The following is a 22,070-nucleotide window of genomic DNA, read 5'->3' as shown; positions in this document are numbered from 1 at the left end:
TCTAAATTCTGGATCTTCTTCCCATTTTCTAAATTCTGTATCTTCCTATTTTATAAATTTTCTTTGCATTAAATAGCTTCTAATATAATTCAAGATAGAATCACTCAAAATGAAAATAGTAATTATATGTTAATTTATTAAAATGTAGTATTGTATTTAACACATGTATTGCATAAATCATTTTTTATCATATGGGGAATTCTTGATCTTCTTTCCATATTCTGGATCTTTCTTCCAACTTTTCTAAATTCTGGATCTTCCTCCAATTTTCTAAATTTTGGATCTTCTTCCTATTTAATAGCTTCTTATAATTCAAGATTGAATCACTCAAAATGGAAATAGTAATTATATGTTAATTCATTAAAAAATACTATTTTATTTAGCATATGTATTGCATAAATCATTTTGTCTCTTTTTATCATCAGGGGAATTAGACATTGATCAAGACATACTGGTTAGATTCTGTTTTGCCGCTACTTTCATTTTAAATTAGGATTTTGAATTGGAATAATCTCCGTCATAGTGTTCTCTTTTAAAAATGTTTTTGTATAAAATGTTTTTGTATTTAAGGCAACAAATGATTGCCCCACATGTGATTATCATAATGACAATGTTTTATGTATGTTATAAACTCTAAGATCTTGTATTGTTGAAGTTTGTACCTACTCTCCTACTTATCATGCTGATGATCTTCACTTTTGTTAAGGTAACCATTCTATTTGTCGCTTACAGGTTTTCATTTTGAAATCTCGGTCTAATCTCAAATTAATGTCACATATTTGTGATAAACCAATTTATAATATATTCTTTGAATCAAATCTTTTGCTTAATAAAGACAATTCAGCCCATCTTTTCTCCGCATCTCAGGTGCTTTGAGAATACTCAGAATAGTACTACAAAACATCACTTATTCATAAATCAGTCTTTTGCTTTACCTTAGAAAGATTTTTCTGGTCATTACTTTCTTCATATCTTTATTATTTGTTAGAAGACGTATATTACCAATAAAACTTTATTCATAGTAAACTAATTATTTCTATTTTTTGGAATTATAGCTTTTGCTTTTCACTACAGAATATATCCACAAGCATACTGTATACTGTACTGCAGCTCTTGAAATTAAAGATGTATTCAAATTTTAGTTCGTCAAATTAACCCACCATATTAGTTAGTTTTACCATAGGACAAGCGCAAATAGCCTTTTCAGCTTGTAAGCTAACAGATTCAACTTGCCCGTTAAAACTGACTCAACTTGCCCGGTAAAACTACCAATGATGGTTGTTGTTCAATATAGTTTACTTTAGTAAACTTCCCAATGTATTACCTTTTATCCCTGTTTAGTTTGACCATCTACTACCTGCGTTAAATTAATCCAACAAATGTCGGTAAATTTCCTTTTGGAAATTTACATATTTTCTCAGTGAAATCTGACTTTATTCCAACCCTTTGTTCAAATTCAATAAAAACAATTACACTTATTCACAGGCTTTCAAATTTCTGTTATTTAATTCTTTTAAGAACATTTGATGCAATGTTTCTTCAATTATAGAATACTTTAAAGAATAAAGACATTTTCACAGAATATATGCAAGCGATATACAGACCTCAACTACAGGTTTCATATAACTTGTTAGTGAAAGATCTGCATACATTAAATCTAAGTGTTTTTGAAATGGAGTGTTCAATGTAATCCAATAAGTAATGATAATAAATGATAAGACTGAGTATAAATTTTGCTATTGGATGCAAAAATTCACATGCTATTAACCTTTCCTCCATCAACCCTATTCATTTTTATTTCTTCGTAGAAGAACGATCACAAGCAGAAAAGTAGTTGTCAAATGCTGAATATATCTATATATATTAATTGCATATATTTATATTTTATACAGATGTACCAGTTTTCGTTACGCTACTAATCTCATTGGCTAGTCTCGTGTCTGTTGCGCTTTTCGTCTTGCTTTGTGGTTTATGCGATTGCTTTAGCGGAAAAAAACAAGCTGAAAAACAGTTTTTATTTGACGACGAGGAAGGAGGTACAGAAAGAAAATCTGCATCAGTTAGACCTATGAAAAGAACACCAATGCTTACCCGAAAGACTATCAAGTAAGCAATATTTATTCATTAGAAATTTCATTTGTCAATGTCATTCTGTGCAATATGAATAATAGTTATTGTACATGTGATAACCCTTACTGTGACAGGTCAGTTTCAAGAAATGTTAATTTATATTAAAAGGTATATAAAATATAATTTATATTATTATTATTATAGATAAAGTTCTCCGTTTAGTCTACAATAGAACTCTTATTTAAGCAATAACTTATAAAAGTTATAAGTCCTTGATTTAAGGGGACACATAACAAAATGCTAATTAAATTATAATATTATATATAATTATTATTACATTTTCATATTTTGTACAGGATGTCCTTTTACTTATTTTAGGAATACTTCAGAGGGGTTCTATTGTTACTGTATACGTTTTATGAATTTATAACCTTTTATTAGATTATGTGCCCATTTAGAAATATTGTGGTTTTTTGAATAGTTATTTAATAGAGGAAATTTATACTTTAATGCAAACATTGTTGAGACACAAAATTTGATTATAAGTATGATACTTAAATTGTAATATATGTTGAAAATTCATATTGCATATTATATAATCTAAAAATCTAGGTTATAATATTACTAATATTTCATTTTTCATAAATAACAGATGAAAAATGCAACATTTATACTGTATATTTCTCATTAAATATGGGTTAATATACTGTAACTACAGTATGTTTAATATATTGTAACTACCACTCCAGGACAATTTTGAAATTAAAGTGTTCACATAACCTGGAGATGTATTATTACAATATAATAGTTAATACAGTAGATGTCCATATTAAATTTATAATTTTCGTTTTTTTTAAAAGAATATAAATATTTTTTTTATCGCAAATGTCAACAAAATTATAATATTAAAACAAGTAATAATAAATACAGTTGAAAGTTTATTAGACACCTTCAGGGCCCAACAAAGTGTCCCCCTAATAGAGGTGTCCTCTGAATAAGGGTTGGCTGTAGTGTTGAAACATATATTTCCCTCTTGTTTGGTACACAGAAAAGCCCCCCCTTAATCGAGGTGTCCCAAAGGAGGTTTTCCACTGTAATACAACAAAAAATATGTAGTTTGAATTAAAATTAAATAAATATGCAAAAAAACAACATTAGCTGTACATGTAATGCAATTAACTAATTAAAAATTATAATATATGGAAGTCAATTTAAATAATAGCAATGTGTCAACAATCAACAGATTTAACACCGGTGTTGTTTTTATTACCTAAGCAACAGTATTTTTTTAGTTTACTTCTAAATGCCAGTTGTCTGATTGTAACTGGACTGATAAATGCCTACGGTTTATGTTTATTACCCTAACAGCATCTCATTATCGTGCCATACTTATTCAGCAAACTTCTTTCATTCATAGTTCACATTTGAGCGGTTAATTCCGCTTTGAATCTCTGTTTGTTCTGCGCCAAATGCTGTCAGGAAGGCTTATTTACAAATCAATAAGTTTGAAATTTGATATTAAATCGTAAAATCTATCCATCAACTGGTTTAAAAAACAGTTTTTTAATGTCATATTGTTATCGTTTAAAATACTTGGTTTATGTAGCTTTACATAGTTATATTGCGTTAATTTTACAGCAGATAAAAAAATGTTTTAGCGATTGAAATCAGATGCTAGTTTATCAGATTGAAATAAAACAAAGCAAAATAATAACACACATTGTCACAGGTATTAATACACATTTGTACATCATATGGTACTTTAGTTTATTTGTTTCTAGGCTTTGTTAAATCAATATTAAAGTTATGTAAATATTTAGTATGGTACCGTAGAACTGCAAAATCAATTGTCATATCTCAAAATTGAACTGAAAATATGAAGGAAAAAATTAGGCATGGTGCTTTTTGTCAACCTTCGTTCTTTCTTTCTATTTTTGCATGTGTAATAAACTGCTTTAAAAAGAGTACAATATATTTCTCTAAATCATTTAAATAACACTAAGGGTCAACTCCAACACAACCATGGGTGAAAAAATGATCCACTTATTATGGAAAATGACAATCTTCAATTGGCCAATTATATGCCAGTTTGAATTCACGCCCACTTCTCGGTTTCCTTTAGAGAGTGTACTATATAAACGATCCTATGCAAAATTTAAGACATTTATAAATACTGTAAGTATATTAAAAACAAGAAATATTTCTTACAAAAAACACTGCTCGATTATTGTTATTGCTAAGGTCAAGTCTGGGGGTCACTTCAACAGGCCTAGATACTTCAAGTGTGAATTATCCTATTACAAACAAAAACTTCAATGGACTGTTTTGATAATAATTCAATGATTATCTGACAGCGAATTACAGTATTATATAATATCATGGGACTCATAAATACCAGAAATGCTTTGGGATTTGTCGTTCAACCGTTAGACTCTGTTAGGGACGTTTTTTGGGTCCAGCAGCTGGTACCTATAAATTATAGTCGAGAATCATTTTTCGCAAAAATGTCAGTGTCTAGTACTATAACTGCTGCTTGCTTTCAGTTAATAAATGAGTCATCTCTTGTGACATAGCGGGCTAGAGAAGCAGCGTGAAAAATATGTATTTTACAGGGGCAGATTCAAGATTTTACTAATGAGTATTAGCGCTAACATATACTAATATTATTACTATTAGGTATCAAAAAGTAGTACATAATCATAATTTCATTTTTTTGTCAAAGGGGGAGCGCGTCCCAAGCGCAGCTCCCTGAATGAAATATAATTATAAATAATATGTCTGAAGTGAGAACTTGGATGAAAATTGCTTTTGTGCAATTAAATGTAGCTTGCTCTAAATATCTGCACTTATTACGAGTAACATACTGTTAGATTTTCCATCAAATGGCTCTACGTATACAAGCATAAATTTATGTAGACGCCAACAGATGCTAATATGCTATATTAATATGATACAAAATATGTCGTTAACTACACAATCTTAAAAACCGTTCTGCAATCCGATATCATTTCAGTATTACTTTGACAAAAAATTTATTTTATAATGGTATTAAAACGGTCATATTAAAATTTATTTAAATATAGTTTCTATCAATATTCACTAGCATGCAATGAAATATTTAGTAGAAAATATATTTAAATATATATTTAGGAATTTTATACAATACTAAATATTATATATTATTATTACCTAGACATTTCTAAAAAAAAGTGATATTTAAGTGAGATTGATTTAGTGTTGAATCTTTCATTGAATAACTATTTTAAAAACTGCAATATTTCTCAAATTACTTTTTATACAACATTTTAAAGGCATTGAAATGTTTGTACTTTTAATTTGCCACTAAAACTAGTTTTTGCACAAAATCTTCAATAATAATTGAAATTGTACAATGTAAATTACTAATACCATACTCGCTTGAATAACAGCCTAGCACACTCCTCTATTTGAGTGCCACTCTGAATTAGTGTTTACTGGGGTCAGCAATTTCTCCAAATTACCAATCTTTTATACCTCATGCCCTTAAATATTTCCTAGGCAATTATTTGAGCGAGTGTGATATGTATTTTAACATTTTTGCACATTTATTAATATGGTAAACATCCATGTTAACATTGATCTTTTTTTCTCTCTATGTAATTCAATAACACATTAATGATGCATTTATTTTTTAAGTTCAGGTAAGCAGAACATGCGATGGTGAATGGCAATGTTATGGTTTACACAGACGTAGTACAAACTAACCCTCACCATCCATTGATATTTTTGTTTTCTCTGTTAGGGACTCAGAGTCGACAGAAGGGTTAGGCGGCAGTCAAGCAGAGAGCAATAATGGGGCTGGCAAGAAACGCATCCCCTTTCGCTCTCTCTCAGCTGCTCTCTTGTATGTGGTTTGTTTCCATTTCTGTTGTATGCATCTGTTTTACCACATCTTAATTAACATAACATCTTTTTTTTAAAATATTATATATCCCTTCTTCTTTATCAAATGTTTATTACAAATATATTTCTTAATCATACCTGTATGTGTACACTACATTATAATTATAAAATATTGGTATATCAAATTCTAATATACATTCCTCATAATCGTATGTATATTATATTAGTTATAAATTATAAAATAGAAATATAATTTTATAATTTATAATGTTAAAGATGTATGCGCATGTGTACAATTGAGTTTTGTTCAACCGTACCACCGCACAAGGTCAAACGAGTTGCTATCCAATAGGCCTGCATATGAAGCCTAAGAAAATGTTGTAGTGACTTGTTTTACTCTTCTTACATCTACGCCATTGCAAATATTTTATAATTATATTAAGTACAATTTTACATTTTTTTTAAATATATCTTTTTGAGGTTTCTTAAAAAAATATAGTCCTTTTTATCTTACTTCTTATCGTTCTTATCTATTTAAGAATTGATACTATATTTTGACTATGCATTTGCCTGCCATGCATATTCTGTATAGGATAGAAGAGACTTCATTCTTTTAATAATTTATTTTAAGCAGTCCGAAGGGATTATTTACGTTGCTTTTTTATCATATAACATACTTTTATGGCGTTAAGTCTTGGCCTTATCCCATTAATGTTTCGAGTCACTTTGCAATATATCATTGTTATAATCAATATATGTTTTACTGTTGTGTTCCATCTTAAAAAAAAAAACACTTGGCTATAGTGGAATCTCCAATCCGTTCTTCTGTATGATTACGCATGTCTACATTTTATGCATGCTATCTGTTACGATGCATGTCTATATTGATGATACTGATATATAAGTAATATTCATCAATTAAGTTTACCATGCATATCAAAGGTAAAGGTAATGAAATATATTTTTTCTTTGCTATGCTTTTTAAGATAAAAGCTCCTTTTTCTCTTGTATTTAAGCAATACAGCTATTTAACGGTTTCAAATATTCACTACTATTCATTATTATTTCATCAAATTTCACATCTTGTTGAATTGAAAATATCAAAAAAGAAGGCAAAAAGTACTAGCAGAACCGTTTTTACTATTAGTAAGCAAATACCAAGATACTATAATTATTTTCATATCCAGATTGGTATAAGTTCTCTTTACATTTCCAATAGTTACCAACCGCCTGACATCGTGTGGGACAACCCCGCATTTCAATGTGATTTTAATGAAACACGCATTTTGCACAAACACATGTGTGATCACACATTTGTCTTGAATTTATCACGTGTCTATGCGTGACCAAATTAATTGGTTTATTAAAAGTATAAAGCAGTTACATGAGTATTCATTATCATATATCAATCGCAAAAATATGAATATACATTGTCGTGGCCGCCATGTCATCACAGTAGGCTACACATGTGCATGTAGCAACCCAGCCAAACCTGACTCTAGTAGAATATAGCAGCACAGAGTGGTGGTATGCGTGCATACATTTTTTGAACAAACATGATGGGAGAAAATCAACGCAATGGTTCTGCAATTTTAACAGTATTGTTAATAAAATTTTCCTGATAAACATTCAAAATCAGCCTGGTGGGTATACGTTGAAATCTAGGTAAGCGGCACTCATAAACTACCAACGCCACTGTTGGTTTGTGTAATATATGTTACAACAGAAGTCATCTGGAAGGGAACCAGGTTCAGCAAGCACTCTGAAAACAATAAAGTTTGTTACAAGAAAATGACACAAAGTACATCCCTTCATAAAATGGAATTTTCCAACTTGAGTTTGAACGAGGACATCATCATAAGGAGGAAGAATATTGACTGGTTAAATGAAACAGCTACTTCTTAAGTCAGAACATGTGAAACCCTAAAGAACGGAAAAAGAAATCAAGAAATATGGAAACTTTGAACGCCTAAATACTTGCCAATGGACAGATTGTCAAACTGACTAAGAATAATATTCTATGTTGAATTGACGATGACCTGGATTTATTGCTTTCGATATTACATTATTTCATCACAATATTATTGATAATATGTTTATAAGCTATGAATGGATTGATACTCATTCATCGCAATTGTATTGATAACAAGAATATATTGACCTTAACTAGCTACGGACTGTTACTCGTTCAATCACAAATAGTATTGATAATAAGAATGACAGCCTGCAAAAGGTTCTTGCTTTTCAGATATTACTTTCCATCTAAATATTATTGGAAATACGAATTTATGATAAAAGTGACAAATTCTTGAATTGCGTTCAATAATACCTTTTTATCTTGATATTATTATTGATAAAAATATCATGATGGATTTTTTGTCATCAAGTATAACTCCTAAAATTAAGAATAACACAATTATGTTGATAAAAGTGACAGGTTGTGCATGGATTGTTTCTTTATTTCAGATAAAGCCGATATTGCGGTATAGAATTACTTTATCACCAACATGAGGATCACCTCTACTAACAAGGTTTCTTTAAACCACTGAAAACGAACATTTTTTAATTAAAAAAATGAATGATAAGGATGACTGAATATGACAATTTACATTCACTAAATCACCTATATATTTTTTTTTGTACACTCATTTTTTTCTCTCCAGAATATGTAATTAGTTTTCATTTCCGTAAATCATATTTTCCTAAATATTTATTATCAAGGGATGTGTCAAGCGGTGATAATTTTGACATCATGGTCATGTGACCTTTAATGTTCACAGTCAACTGAACAGTTTTTATCAACATTTCATTCAAATGTTTAATAATGATACAACATTCACAAAATTCTTCAACTTTTACCTTCTTTAATACAGAAGCTCTACAGTACAAACACTTTTTAGTACCGGCAGTAAATAACATATCTGCATTACAACACTTTTCAGTTAGAACTAACTTTCGCTAAAATGCTTCATTTTTTAGTGTGTTACCACAGGTAGAAACAACTTTTTTTACTGTACAAGGAATCATTTTGAGAGAACAATCTAAATTCCATCTTTCGATTTGCCACATCCTAGCAACTTTTTAATGGTTTCTAGGCCCAGACGTTGACCGACAAAACACCAATTGACCTGACCTAGGTTGGTCGTCGGCCATCGCAAAATGATAGCTCCCTATCGTGTCATTGCTTGTCATTTGGACATAGAATGCATCAAGGCTTTGTTAATGAATCGAGTGAGGAAGTACATCATGTCCCTGCATGCGCATAATGGATCTAGGTCGAAGCGAAAGCCCTGCATTATAGATAATCTCGTAAGCTAATCCACAAACTGACAATCAATGCTGTGTATAAATTCTTTTTTATGAACTATTCAATTTACTGTATATTTTTTTTTATATTAATTTTGTAATTTATATAACGTTTATATTTTTTAATGGAAATTTTAATAGTATAGTTACTTAATATTCATGATTTAGCTTATTTGTATTGTATTTGTAATGAAGTTTTAATTAGAACCAAAATAAATCGATCAAGACAAAACGCATAAAGAATCACCATACAATTGTGATGATTTTTTTCCTACCGAAAACCAGAATGAATATTCAGTCACTGTATTAGTTTTTATGTTTATATATTCCATATTTGGTCATTTCATCATTAAACATAGTGTTGAATATTACGACATATAATGGATTGTTCCACCCACTCAGCGGTGTCCAAATTCATTCGATATGAAATTATAATAAGTGACGAATCCTCGTCTGCAGACTGAATATATTCATACATAGTTATGGCAATATACTATGGTAATAGAAATGCTGCATAATGCATCAAAGTATTAAATCACTACTTAATAAATAATTCAACTTATATAATTTATATACTTTTAATACCTATAGGTATTTACTTTATGGTATTTGAAAGATGATGGATTTGTGGAGTGACATTTTTGTAAATAATGATATGGAAAAAGATAAGTCAAGCTCATCAGATTCTTGAAAATGATCAAATAGATAGAATACATCACATTCTCTATATATGTTCCGTCTCTTTATTTGGAGTTACCCATGTTTTATTTTTCTTATAGTTATATACTAATAAATAATTCTATAATATTAATATTCGATTATTACATTATTCAGAATCACTGGTTCATAGTTTTGAACTGAAACTGAAGATGCTAATAAAATAATTTTTAAAAAACTGTGAGCGGTTATTAACATTTTATACAGTACCAGAAGACTAGTAATTATTCTTGGCCATGAATAAAAAAACACCTTTTGTTTGTGTTTTGCGCATACCGAAACTGAATAAAGCAGCATGTTATGTTAATTTTTAATATGCTTTAAGCGTGTGTAAGCGGAATACAATCCACCGCATTTTGATCAAACACATGAATTATTATGAAGTGTTAATATTATTGTGTCAACTGTACGATCATTCACTTTTCTTGATAACTTTTAACCGGACACTCCTTATTTTGTAATTCAATCAATTTGAAGTTTTTGTTTATTATATTATTAAATTATATTATTTATGTTGTTTTGGTTTCTTGAAATTGTATTGTTATTAAATCTTAAAGTTGGTTTTATATTTGTTTTTAAGTATAGTCCATGTTACAATAAAATATTGAATACATATTACAAAATAAAAATATAGATAAATCGACAATGAGATACTAATATTTTATTTATTAATTTAATTAATACTGTAAATTAATAAAATTTTTTGTTTTTTGTCATAAATTCAATATTATTGTGAAATTGCCTTAAATAATTATAGGTATTATTCAAACTTAATTTTGATTAATTTGTGTGATCATAATGTATTTCATAATGATGTTTTATATTTGCTGTACAATTGCAGTATCTTATCTTTCAAGAAACAACAACAACAATAATATTATTATTATTTTAGAATATCTTTCCTATTAAATGTCTATTATACTGGCTGAAAAAAGAGTTTAGTATGTTTGATAACCTAAAAAAAAAATTGTTTTGGTATTTACAAAAAAGTAATGTAATTTACTATCATTAGCTTTTACTGCATGTTTTATTTTATTTTCTCATAAACACTGGTTGATCGATATATGTACTAAACATGTTAGAACTCTTCATATATTACTCGCATCCAGTAAGATTTTATTTTTAGTTTTTAATTTATTTTCTCATAAAATTTAGCTGATCGATAGGAACAAATTTGCTAGCCACTTGTTAATAATGAGACATGGAAGTAGTGAATTCCCGATACGCTAATTTATTTCTTTCGATCTGACCTATGACATGCTGCCATAAATAACGTCACAGATATGATCAATCTCTTATCTACTGCAGTATGCATATCTATGTTTTTTTTTGCGCAAATCAGGTTACCAAGTGATTGCAAGGTACGTGTGCATATAGAATAACTAAATTGTTTAATCAATATTTTTGCTTTTAAATAGAATATTTTTGCTAATATATTATTAGTAATAAGCTAAATTGGTAACATTTTGAACAAGCCTGACAACGACAGCGATTTTCATTGCTTATTGCTTTGGGGTTTGCTTATGTTGGAAAAATTATGCGAATATTGCGTGTAGCATTCATTCTTAAGTAGTAGTTTCATAGAATTGAAGAATATAACAAATGGCTTGTATTAACATTGATAAAGTTGTTTTTATATAAAGAACATTAAATATCAATTGGTTTAATATTTATTTTAGATTAATAATTTTGGTATTTTTTTTATAGAATACTATAGGAAATAATATTAGTTATATCATAATTATCAGTCATATAATTTATGTTATTTACAGTAAAAATTAATAGAGAATGATGATAATAAAAATATGATTTTGGGATTTAAATAAAATAAAATGCTGATTTTAACATCTTATGATCTTACTGTCTAAATTGTTTAAATTAAATATACTTAACGTTTTGTAGTAAAGGTAAAGTATTATTGTTTTTAAGCTTAATTGAAAACTTAGGAAATTCGGATTAGGCCCTCCATGGACCCACGGCAGCCAGCAGTGCAGTGCCTACCACATCAGCACACCACTACTGTTTTCAAATAGTTTACAAAGTTCTTTAACATGCGCTATATGTACGGCTTTACATCCCATCCGAAGGACGAGGCAATGAGAGTAAAGCATCTTGCCCAAGGATACAATCAGTATGGTACAGACGGCTCGAACCCATTCCTATCACATCTCGGTATATACAGCACCAGACGCAATATTCCCAGACGGTTTTCCATCCAGAATGCAACCTGGCTTAGCGTTGCTTAACTTCGGTGTTTCAAACGCAGTATGGTTGTATAGTACTTTTTAGTCAATTACTAAAATAAATAAGAATGGATAGTCCCAGTTCTGATGTTACACCAATGATTAATGAGTATAATTAGCAAATCACTAACGAAACAGATATGCCACTTCTTTTAGCAATCAATGATGGAATTTAATTTATATTATAAGTAAACAATCTTTCTTTTTGGTAACAGTGACTGATGTTTACATGTTTTAATTAGTAAGATGAGCAGTTCATTACTTATTTAAAACCTGTATGATGTGATTAATTAAATAACTCCCTCACTCACCTAGCAAAACTTTGAGTTTACACACAACAACACCAGCGTTTTTGTATGGTGTGTACTCTGGTGTCTACTGGGTGATGCGAAAGTGGTACTACATTCATTCAAAACATGAATCCATACATAACACTTGATTTTAAAGTGAACAAACGTTCTATACACATTTTGTTAGTGGTGTATATATATAATAATATATAATAAAATAAATATTCAAATAGTTAATTATTATTATACACACATAATATACAAGTAATAGTTATTTATTGTAGGTAATAAAGATCTGCTTGAATGCACATCAAATAGTCTATTAAATATATTTATTCAAAATATTCATATTATATTGGGTTATACCATTTTCAACATTATTTATACACATTACTCAATAACCAGGAACAACTATAAATTGTAAGTACGGTGTACACAGTTTACCCGTGTGATGTGATGATTAAGGGGTGACTGGGTGGACTGGTTCACAAGATAGCCCCTGTATCAGGGGGATACGATCTATCTGATAGGACATTAATTTACTATTGGTAATCCTTGGCCATATGTGCCTAAAAACATAAAATAAAACATAAAATAAATGTATAAAAAGTCAGACTTATCTGTTGTTTCTTTGTGTGTGTGTCTATATATTCTGCTTGTATATTACACATGTGTTGTGTTGTCATTTTAATATTGTTGTTTCTCCTTGTGTTTTGATGTTTTTATGTGTCATTTTATGTTCCAGTTGTTGGGTCATCCTGTTTTATTAAGTTGAAAGTGGTTTTTTTTTATTCAATTGATGAATATGAGGTTGGAACTGTAAACTTTAAATTATTGGCCTTCTCTCTAATAAGAAAATAATTTTTTCTAAGAAAGTGCCTGCTAACCTTCTGGTTGATGTTCTAATACACATTGTCATATCATAATTTAAAACCAAAACATTACGAACTATAAACAAACCATGTACTAAGTTAGCTGATTCGTTACAAACTTTGTTAACTTGGCAATTAATATAAATATATCTTCAAGTTACAAGTATTAGCCTGTTGGATTAAATTCAACAGCTGAATTCTGACGACAGTCATATATTTATAACCAATAAATCTATATTATAAATCATTATTCAAAATACTTTTTTCTTATTAAAACTTTAGCTTTATTTTAGATTGTGATCATTTATCTTTGACGCATCAGCATGTTATCAGTTCAGATCTTTGCATTCCTTCAATAATTATTCACCATATATATAGCTTCATTTTATCTGTATTTAATGTCGATAATATTTTATCATTTCTGTTTCCATTTAAATGATGCGTTCTCAACTTACAATTTTGCATTTCAGATTTGAGAGACCTGATAAGAAGCCGGCCGTCGCTGCCGTGGCACCGAATGTTGGTGGAGTTGCCGGATCCAAGAACGGTTCTTCCGAATTCCCGTTGGATCCTTTCAGTGGAATGGTAAGCTTATTCTATCTCTTAGATTTTCTCTTTACACTTTTTATTTCATAATTATTTCTAGCTGATTTACAGTTTCTATCTTTGTGTTAAAATGAATACCTTAACGTACAAATATAATATTTATATTTGTGTACTACAGTACATTCAATTTCCAGTTAAGTTTAAAAACCGAGTGTATCGTAATATCGCAGACAGATATAATTACATATCTTTTCTAGCGATACATTGCACGTGCACGAAAGGTAATTGAAATTGATGGTTTTAAGGAGAGAGCTTAATTGATCATTGAACAGTATTGTACTGTAATAATTCTTTTGTACCCCACTTTTTTTTACGATACTGTCACATTTATTAGTACGATTTCCCTGAAACTAAAGCATTTTGCAGGTTTTATTTTCATATAAATAATTAATCTATTGTCTGATGGACACATTAATGTGTGTATGCTTAATGAGGGGAAAAGTGGTTGTTCTTAATAACGTCAAATTAAAATTTGAATTGCAAATTGTAATATAATAATAATATCTTACTGTTTGATCTTAGCTGGTTAGCTGTATATTCTTATTATCATTTTGAACAAATCATTGTAAAATAAAAATAGTCATTGTTCTCTGTACAATATTTCATGTCGTTATACGCGTTATTACATCAAATAAATATGAGAAACAACAGGCGTGAATAAATTTCCACAAAGGTGACCTGTTGACTAATGGCTCATGAAGTGTATCTAATAATCTAAGTGCAATTGTGTTTTAGATAAATACACTAACTAACCCTAAACGTTAAGCATTGCACCATTCATAACATATGGTGTTATCTAGAAATATTCTCAAAGTTTATTTACTAGATTAATGCTCTTCGTCTCATCAACCAGTAACAGTTTCATCGTTGAAAACATTGCTATGATAACAACAGATTGAATCGGCAAGGATTAGATCTGAAATTGAGAGCTTTAGATTGTTCTACTTAGAGTTAAGCTATCACTGGTCTGTTAAAATGTTTGCAAATCTCAAAATCATAGGTTCAAAATTGCCCTTAATCTTGTTTTGTCTCAGTAGCCTGCAAATTATATATCAAGTTTAGCTCTTAATTTATCATAACAAAACATAAATGGTTAAAAATGAAGGGCTCAATTTTAATATGATCATATTGAAAATATTAAAAGCAAACAAATTACATTTATTGAAAAATTGTAACTGGGATTCACAGAACAATGTAAGTTATTTCTACTCGGGACCTTAGATAATAAACTGGAAAATAACCAATTATTAACCGTGTGAGTAAATTAACGCCAATTTCTTGGCAGCCGAAACAGGACAAATTTTCAATAACCAGTTGCAGCCTAAAAACAGCCAATCGATTGGGTGTTAGAATGCCATTTAACCAGTTATCGGTGTACAACTTTTATCTGCAACACAAAATAACTGTTATTTGTTCAACATTGATCTTCAGTCAAATACTGTCACATCTTGAGCATTTGGCCCTTTGAATGCATTACATTTCAGGTATTTTTTTCATTTTTCGTCGATGACCACCCACCACAGTTATTTGGTAACACAACAGAAATATATAGATATAACAGTTATAAATGGTTTATTCGGCGCTATGCCGCAGAAACAGGCCCTAGGAGAAGTCTACCGACGTGATGATGATAGAGTAAGACTACTGGTAAATAAACGTAATTAGCTCTCTTGAAAAGTACGCAAGATCACAGTGCCAATTTTGGATTAATGAACTCTACTGTACTTACAAAACCTTGCAATGTGTTCAGTATTTAAGTGCAAGGTTTTTGAAAAGATCAATGATGGTCAATTTAAAAATAAAGCATCAATATTTAAATGCAACGTGTTTCTAAAAAGATCAATTTTGGTCAATGTAAAAATAAATATGGCATTACCTAAAGGAAAATGTCATTTCATTGATGAGTGATCTAAAGGTTAAAAGTAATTGATTTATAGTGATTTATATGCTATCTATATACTATCTTAGGGTTTCATTATGGTGACATTAACTTTATAGGGATAGAGGCTAAATCAGAAAATACTATGCAGTATCCCAATACACATAGCTCATTGGTGAGGTTGATTAAAATAAAAACATGTTTCGCTAAAGTGACAATAGTATACATTATTTGCTCTTATACAATTTCTATCCTGATGGATGTAGGAACTACTTTTTGTAAATTTATGAATTATATATTACTACTGGCCTAAAACAGCAAAATACTGACAATTATGTGATTTTTTTTGGGGAAAATGTCTTATTATTTATAATAGGCTACTAATTGTTTATTAAGCTTTATGGTTGCAAAACTTCCATAAGCCTATTTTTCCTACATGTGTACCTAACCCAGCCTCCATGGTACAGTGTTACATAAATCATATAAAACACAAGGCAAAAACTTTTATGGAAATAACTTCTCCTACTGTATTGGACATCTTCGAAAAATGTTTTCATCTGGTTTGTTAACTATCTATATAGTATATAACTTCTTTTCTGAATTTATGAATATTTACATGTACAACGTTTGTTTCCAAGAAGTCTTCATGGTACTATTATAATAAAAATTTAAAAAACATTCTTTTAAAAGTTTTTGTTTTGTCTGGATATCAAGCATGGTCAATATGTGTCATGTTTAATTCATTACCTGAGAGCTGAGGCTATGCATAATTCAGCACCTCAAGTATTCATATACATTATTCATGTTGTGGATTAAAAAAAACTTGCCTCCTATCAATGAAACATAAATAATGGGCAGTAGAAGTGTTAATAATATGCTAAAGCGTGTTTTGCCTGTGCCTCTTCTAGATCGGAAGTAAAAGGAGAGAATTATTTAAATAATTGATTTGATTGTTTCGTAGCATTTTTCTACCGTTCATTCATGATCATTACTTTGTAGTGTAGTACTAAACACGTACACCATACTTTTAGAATAGTAGGAATAAAGAGAAAAGGTTTTTAAAATATTTATATCTTTTTTTAATGATTCCTTTAAATTATGATTTTCTTACATCTAGTTACATTCCCTTGTGCTCTATTAGGTGTACAGAAGTGAATGTTGTTTTAGTCTTAAGTCCGTTTTCCAATCGACGTTGAGTTTTGGCGAGGACACAGGACTTTTCCAATTTTCTATAGGCCTTCGATTTGCAACATTACATATTTCCCAGCAACGCTTGATAGAACCAAGAAAACCAAGAACAAATGCTTATAAATGTGTAAATTATTAGCAGTTGGGCTTGATTATTATCATCGTTATTTATTGTCAACTTTAATAATTTGACTAAACGCAACTCAACGTCGACTTGAAAACAGGCTCTTTTTTTAAACAATAGTTGCCTGAAGCAGACAGAGAGAAATGGTACAAACATGTCATGTGATCTTTCCTCATATTTCCTCCTAAATATACAGTAGAATAGTATTTGGTTATGTTCAGTAAATATTTTTATTCTTCAGGTCCAGCGATAATGGGACTATACCCAAATACAGTATAACAATAAGTAGTATGAAAAATAAAACTGATGGAATTAATGATGCCACAAATGGTCTTTTGGCAAATTTGATTTACTCGTTTTTAGTTGTATGCGATGCGACTCTATGTCGGTCGGTTGGTCGAATAGTCGGATGGTCGGTCGGTAAACACTAACTCAAATTTGAGCATGCGACTGCAGCCATGTATATGGCCTTGTTTTATGTTAAGATTGTCTGTGGATATACCATGTTAGAAGTCTAAAATGTAGAAGATGTCATAAATATATTTCCTAGCTATTATGACAAAATTATGATTTACATTGAAATAATTTTCACATTTTAACAGAACACCTGTTTACGTATTGTAGTATAGAGTGTGTTTTTTTTTTATAGTTTTACTAATAAACATCGACATTAATGTTATTCCAAAAGATTATATTGAGGTGGTACAAGACAAGATCACATATGGATGCAAGATTATCATTAATAGATAAAAATGATAAATTATCTGGTAGTATGTATGCTAGATAATAAATAAAATATAATTTTTCTGAAAGATTCAATAAATGTTAAAAGTTATAAATTCTCGTAGGCGACAAGAACATTGTGTTTTTCTTTTGTGCTTCATGTGTGCAATAATTATTAAAATTATTGTTAAGAATTAATTTAAATGAGACCTCATGAGAGGTAAGAGTACCGATGAAGAGCGCATTAATATTGTACTAAAGCATCTTTCAAAACATTACCATAATATTTCAAGATGGCCACTTTAGTTAGTAATGCTTTTTCAAATCTATCTTTCTTAAAACACCTGTTTAATATTTCCTGCATATTCAAATTATTATTCTCTTTTTGGTGCTTATTTTTTAAAGCTCTGGAGTGATATAAACTTTTGACAGCATCTTAAAAATTTGTGTTGAAAATGAAAAAAAATATTTTGAATATTGACATAGCAAAACATCCACTATAATAACTAGATATGAAATACAAAACCAGTTATTACTCCATATAAGGACACAAAGACAACGTTTTGATCTAATAATTTATGATTTCCAAGAATATATCTAACAAAAACTATTGAATGGTATTGATTTGTTTCACTCTCATGCTAAGTTGTGATTATCTTTAAGGATCAAGAAGGAATAATGATGGAAACTCAGGAAGAAACATTAGGGAGAATACAGTTTTCTCTTCATTACAATTTTACTGAACAAACCCTAATACTGAAGATCATTCGTGCCCAGGATCTTCCTGCAAAAGATCTTAGGTAAGTACTTTGTTGTGAGGTCCGTGTTTTCCAGAATGATCATAAAATCAGGACAGGACATTGTGGACAGATGAACGGTGGCAGCACTCGACATGAAGGGGACCTTAGTGGAGAATGAAGTTAGGTTATTTCCCCCATACATTTTAATCAAAATGGTACTGGGTTTGACCAACTAGCGTTATGTTCCCAGCTAGTTATCCATTTCATAGAAGTAGTGATGAAGAAGTCAATCTGTGGCGACTGTAAAATGGACCCGAGACATGACTTTCTTCGACTTTTTAGTTGATAGAAGTTTTTGAATATTTTGTTAGGATAGAGATGACGTAGTAGCAAACAAATCTCTTTACGCCAAATTACATTACAACAAGTATATAAGAATAATTTTATTATTACACTGTAACATCTTAAAGGTAAAGCAGATATCCTTGAAAAATATAATGAGTTTGTGAATGGTTTATTCATGTGCTAATGGCTTATTATTGTACAATAATGGTTTGTATTTATGCACTAATGGCTTATTATTGTCTAATAATGGTTTGTATTCATGTATGTATCTTACAATGCATAAATTATTATTCATTCATGCTCACAAGATGATGGTGTTAAATATTGTAATGTTTTTTGTAACAACCATTTAATCTTTCTGTGAATTTCTACTGGCTTTGCCAAACCATACGGAATACTGAGTCATGCAGAATAAAACATGTTCAGGGTATTGAGTTTTTCTTTATCAGCCACTGGATGGTTTTAGATTTAAAATGACATTATTATTTAAAGTACAGTACGGCGAGCACATTATTTTTTGTTTATACAATATAAAATGATTACACACATGTTGTTGCAATACAGTTGGAAAGTGGATCATTTTTAATGAAAATATTATTAAAGTTTAATAACTCAGTTGTCTATGAACACTTAGGGTTTCTGTTAAGCCAGAGAGACGCCAAGAAGTTTATGCGGCTTTTTTGGTTTTGGTCATTTTCTGTGTCTAGGTCTAAGTCAGAGGCTTCCTTAAATTCCTCGTACCAAAATGGTCTCTCCCTATTTATTCTTTAGCTCTCTTTCATCTTAAATAGTATATAAATATATATCCTTTCATATAAATACAGACTACAGGGACACATTAATATATACTTGTTATGTCTTAATCTAATGGTAAATTGATTTTAATTTGAAAATATTGTTATGTCATAAGGATTTTAATAATTAAATTAAAATTAGCTTTCCTTCTTAAGTGCAAACTCTGGGAGGTAATTGATTGTTACTTTCTTGTTGGATACTTTGTTACCATGGTAACTAAAGCTTGGCATATCTGCAATGAATTATGGTAATTGATAAAAAGTAGGCCTAATGATAAATTATGTAATTATTACTTTTGATTTGGTTTGTGTTTTGTATCTAATTCTACCAATGACATAGGGTCATCTTTAAACTAGCTTAATAGTATGCATGTTTTTCGTTATATAAATTGTAGTATTCTATATTTTAAAATTCCTTTCAAGGTATTATTAATCCTAGTCATTTCATTTACACATTTCTCACAGTAAAACAGTGGGAAAACCTACTTTTTGTTATTTAACCCATCAAAGCCAACCAGAAAAGAAGGGTGTTGTATTCCAATAAATAAGTAAATTGTCTGGCACACACTGTGAGCAAAGTGTTATTCGTGTCAGTTGGCTCTTTACTTCCTTTTGGAAACACATGGTATACCGCAAACTTTACTAGAGTTATTTGCTGTTATGGGAGGTCGCACAAAGTTCCGGTCTTCAATCGGTTGATAGTAATTCACCCTGCTCTTGTTGGAACATGCTCAAAGCAAAGCAATGTTGTTACGCTGGCATTACGTGGGTTGCGCTTTCCAGGGCTTTATCTGGTAAAAATTGGAATTCACCACGCTATGTGACCCACAATCAATCAAATGACAGGAATCTATTTAGGTATTATATAATAGTGTTTTAAAACCTTTAAACCAAATAACATGTTTAATATTATTGGTTATTTGATTTCACAGTGGCACCAGTGATCCATTTGTCAAAATCTTATTACTTCCAAATAAAAAGAGCAAAATGGAAACAAAGGTGAAGAAAAAGAAACTGAATCCAACTTGGCATGAGACGTTTCTATTTGAAGGTACATGTACAGAAAATAATTACCTATTATCTAAAGCTCTGTCTACACTAGTTTGACAACAAAAAGTGTGATGTGCCCAAATATGGTAGTGATATGATGTCATTGTGTCCATATATGGGCACATCACATTTTTTGTCACATAAAGTTTGATAGTGTAGACAAGGCTAAAAGTGTAAACATACATTTGAAGTTATTGTTAAGCTCTGTATACAAAAAAGTGTGATGTGCCCAAATATGGTAGTGATATGATGTCATTGTGTCCATATATGGGGACATCACATTTTTTGTCACATAAAGTTTGATAGTGTAGACAGACCTAAAGCGTAAACATACATTTGAAGTTATTGTTAAGCTCTGTATACAAAAAAGTGTGATGTACCCAAATATGGTAGTAATATGACATCATCGTGTACATATATGGGCACATCAAGTTTGACCTGGCCCTGACACTGGCCATATTACAAAATAGGCAAATCATCCAAATTTGGTCTTGGAATATTAGTTTGACTACTTTAGTTGAAACAGTATAGTATATTGATGCTATTGCTACAATTACTTCTTATGTTAAATGTATTAGGAGTATGGTATTGCCCCTATAGCAAGAAAAATAGTAATTTTCACTAACAAACATAAATAAAGATCTATTACAAAGCCCCATTGTGATTACCAAATTATAAAATGAAAACTGATCAAGGCATTACTGATAACTGCAATATGTATTGTAGGGTTTAATTAATAACATATTTAATGAGTATAATTTATATGGTAATTATTCTGATAATCTAATTACAATGTTCCTAGTTATCTTATGCTAATCTTATCATATCTTGAATAAACAGTAGTTTAGTAGCAACTGCTATTTTATAGCCTATGGATTGAATTCCCATTGCGATATCATGATGCAAATTATTTTTATTTAAAAAAAATGGTATATGTAAGTAGTACCTATAATCTTATTTATTTAATTATTAATTTTATCCTTTGAATTCGTAAAATTAAATGTGAGCCAACATAATTATACTATAGTAGAAACCCAAGTGGACATCTTGGCTTCAGCAAAGTGTTCCCTTGATAGAAGTGTTGCCTCAATAGGGATTGCCAGTAGTGTTGAAACATATATTTATCCTCATTATTTTCACAAGAAAAGTATCCCATTAGGCGTGTCTCCTGTCCTGAATAGAGGTTCTACTATATTGTCACCAAAAGAAAATAGCTTGGAACCCAGAATTGTCAAAAACGC

The 22,070-nt window shown here is 29.9% G+C and overlaps 2 protein-coding genes across 3 annotated transcripts in view; one reads left to right on the top strand and one right to left on the bottom strand.

Moving 5' to 3' along the window:
• Window positions 1-22,070, top strand: part of LOC144847402 (synaptotagmin-7-like) — a 39,909-nt gene that overhangs the window by 8,082 nt on the left and 9,757 nt on the right. Inside the window, exons 3-7 of one of the 2 annotated variants that reach the window (XM_078703742.1) lie at window positions 1,893-2,106; window positions 5,852-5,953; window positions 13,851-13,965; window positions 18,564-18,700; window positions 20,712-20,830. In XM_078703742.1, the coding sequence (XP_078559868.1) occupies window positions 1,893-2,106; window positions 5,852-5,953; window positions 13,851-13,965; window positions 18,564-18,700; window positions 20,712-20,830 (687 nt within the window). The remainder of the gene's footprint in view (window positions 1-1,892; window positions 2,107-5,851; window positions 5,954-13,850; window positions 13,966-18,563; window positions 18,701-20,711; window positions 20,831-22,070) is intronic. The other variant, XM_078703750.1, reaches the window with a different exon arrangement.
• LOC144847367 (ADP-ribosylation factor GTPase-activating protein 2-like) overlaps window positions 5,831-22,070 on the bottom strand; it is a 53,195-nt gene continuing 36,955 nt past the window's right edge. The window contains exon 14 of the mRNA XM_078703678.1: window positions 5,831-6,001. Coding sequence (XP_078559804.1) covers window positions 5,993-6,001 — 9 coding nt within the window. The 3' untranslated portion in view covers window positions 5,831-5,992. The remainder of the gene's footprint in view (window positions 6,002-22,070) is intronic.

Source organism: Antedon bifida, chromosome 1 (genome assembly GCF_963402885.1).
Source record: "Antedon bifida chromosome 1, ecAntBifi1.1, whole genome shotgun sequence".
Taxonomy (NCBI): Eukaryota; Metazoa; Echinodermata; class Crinoidea; order Comatulida; family Antedonidae; genus Antedon; species Antedon bifida.
This window is presented reverse-complemented; position numbering and strand designations above follow the sequence as displayed.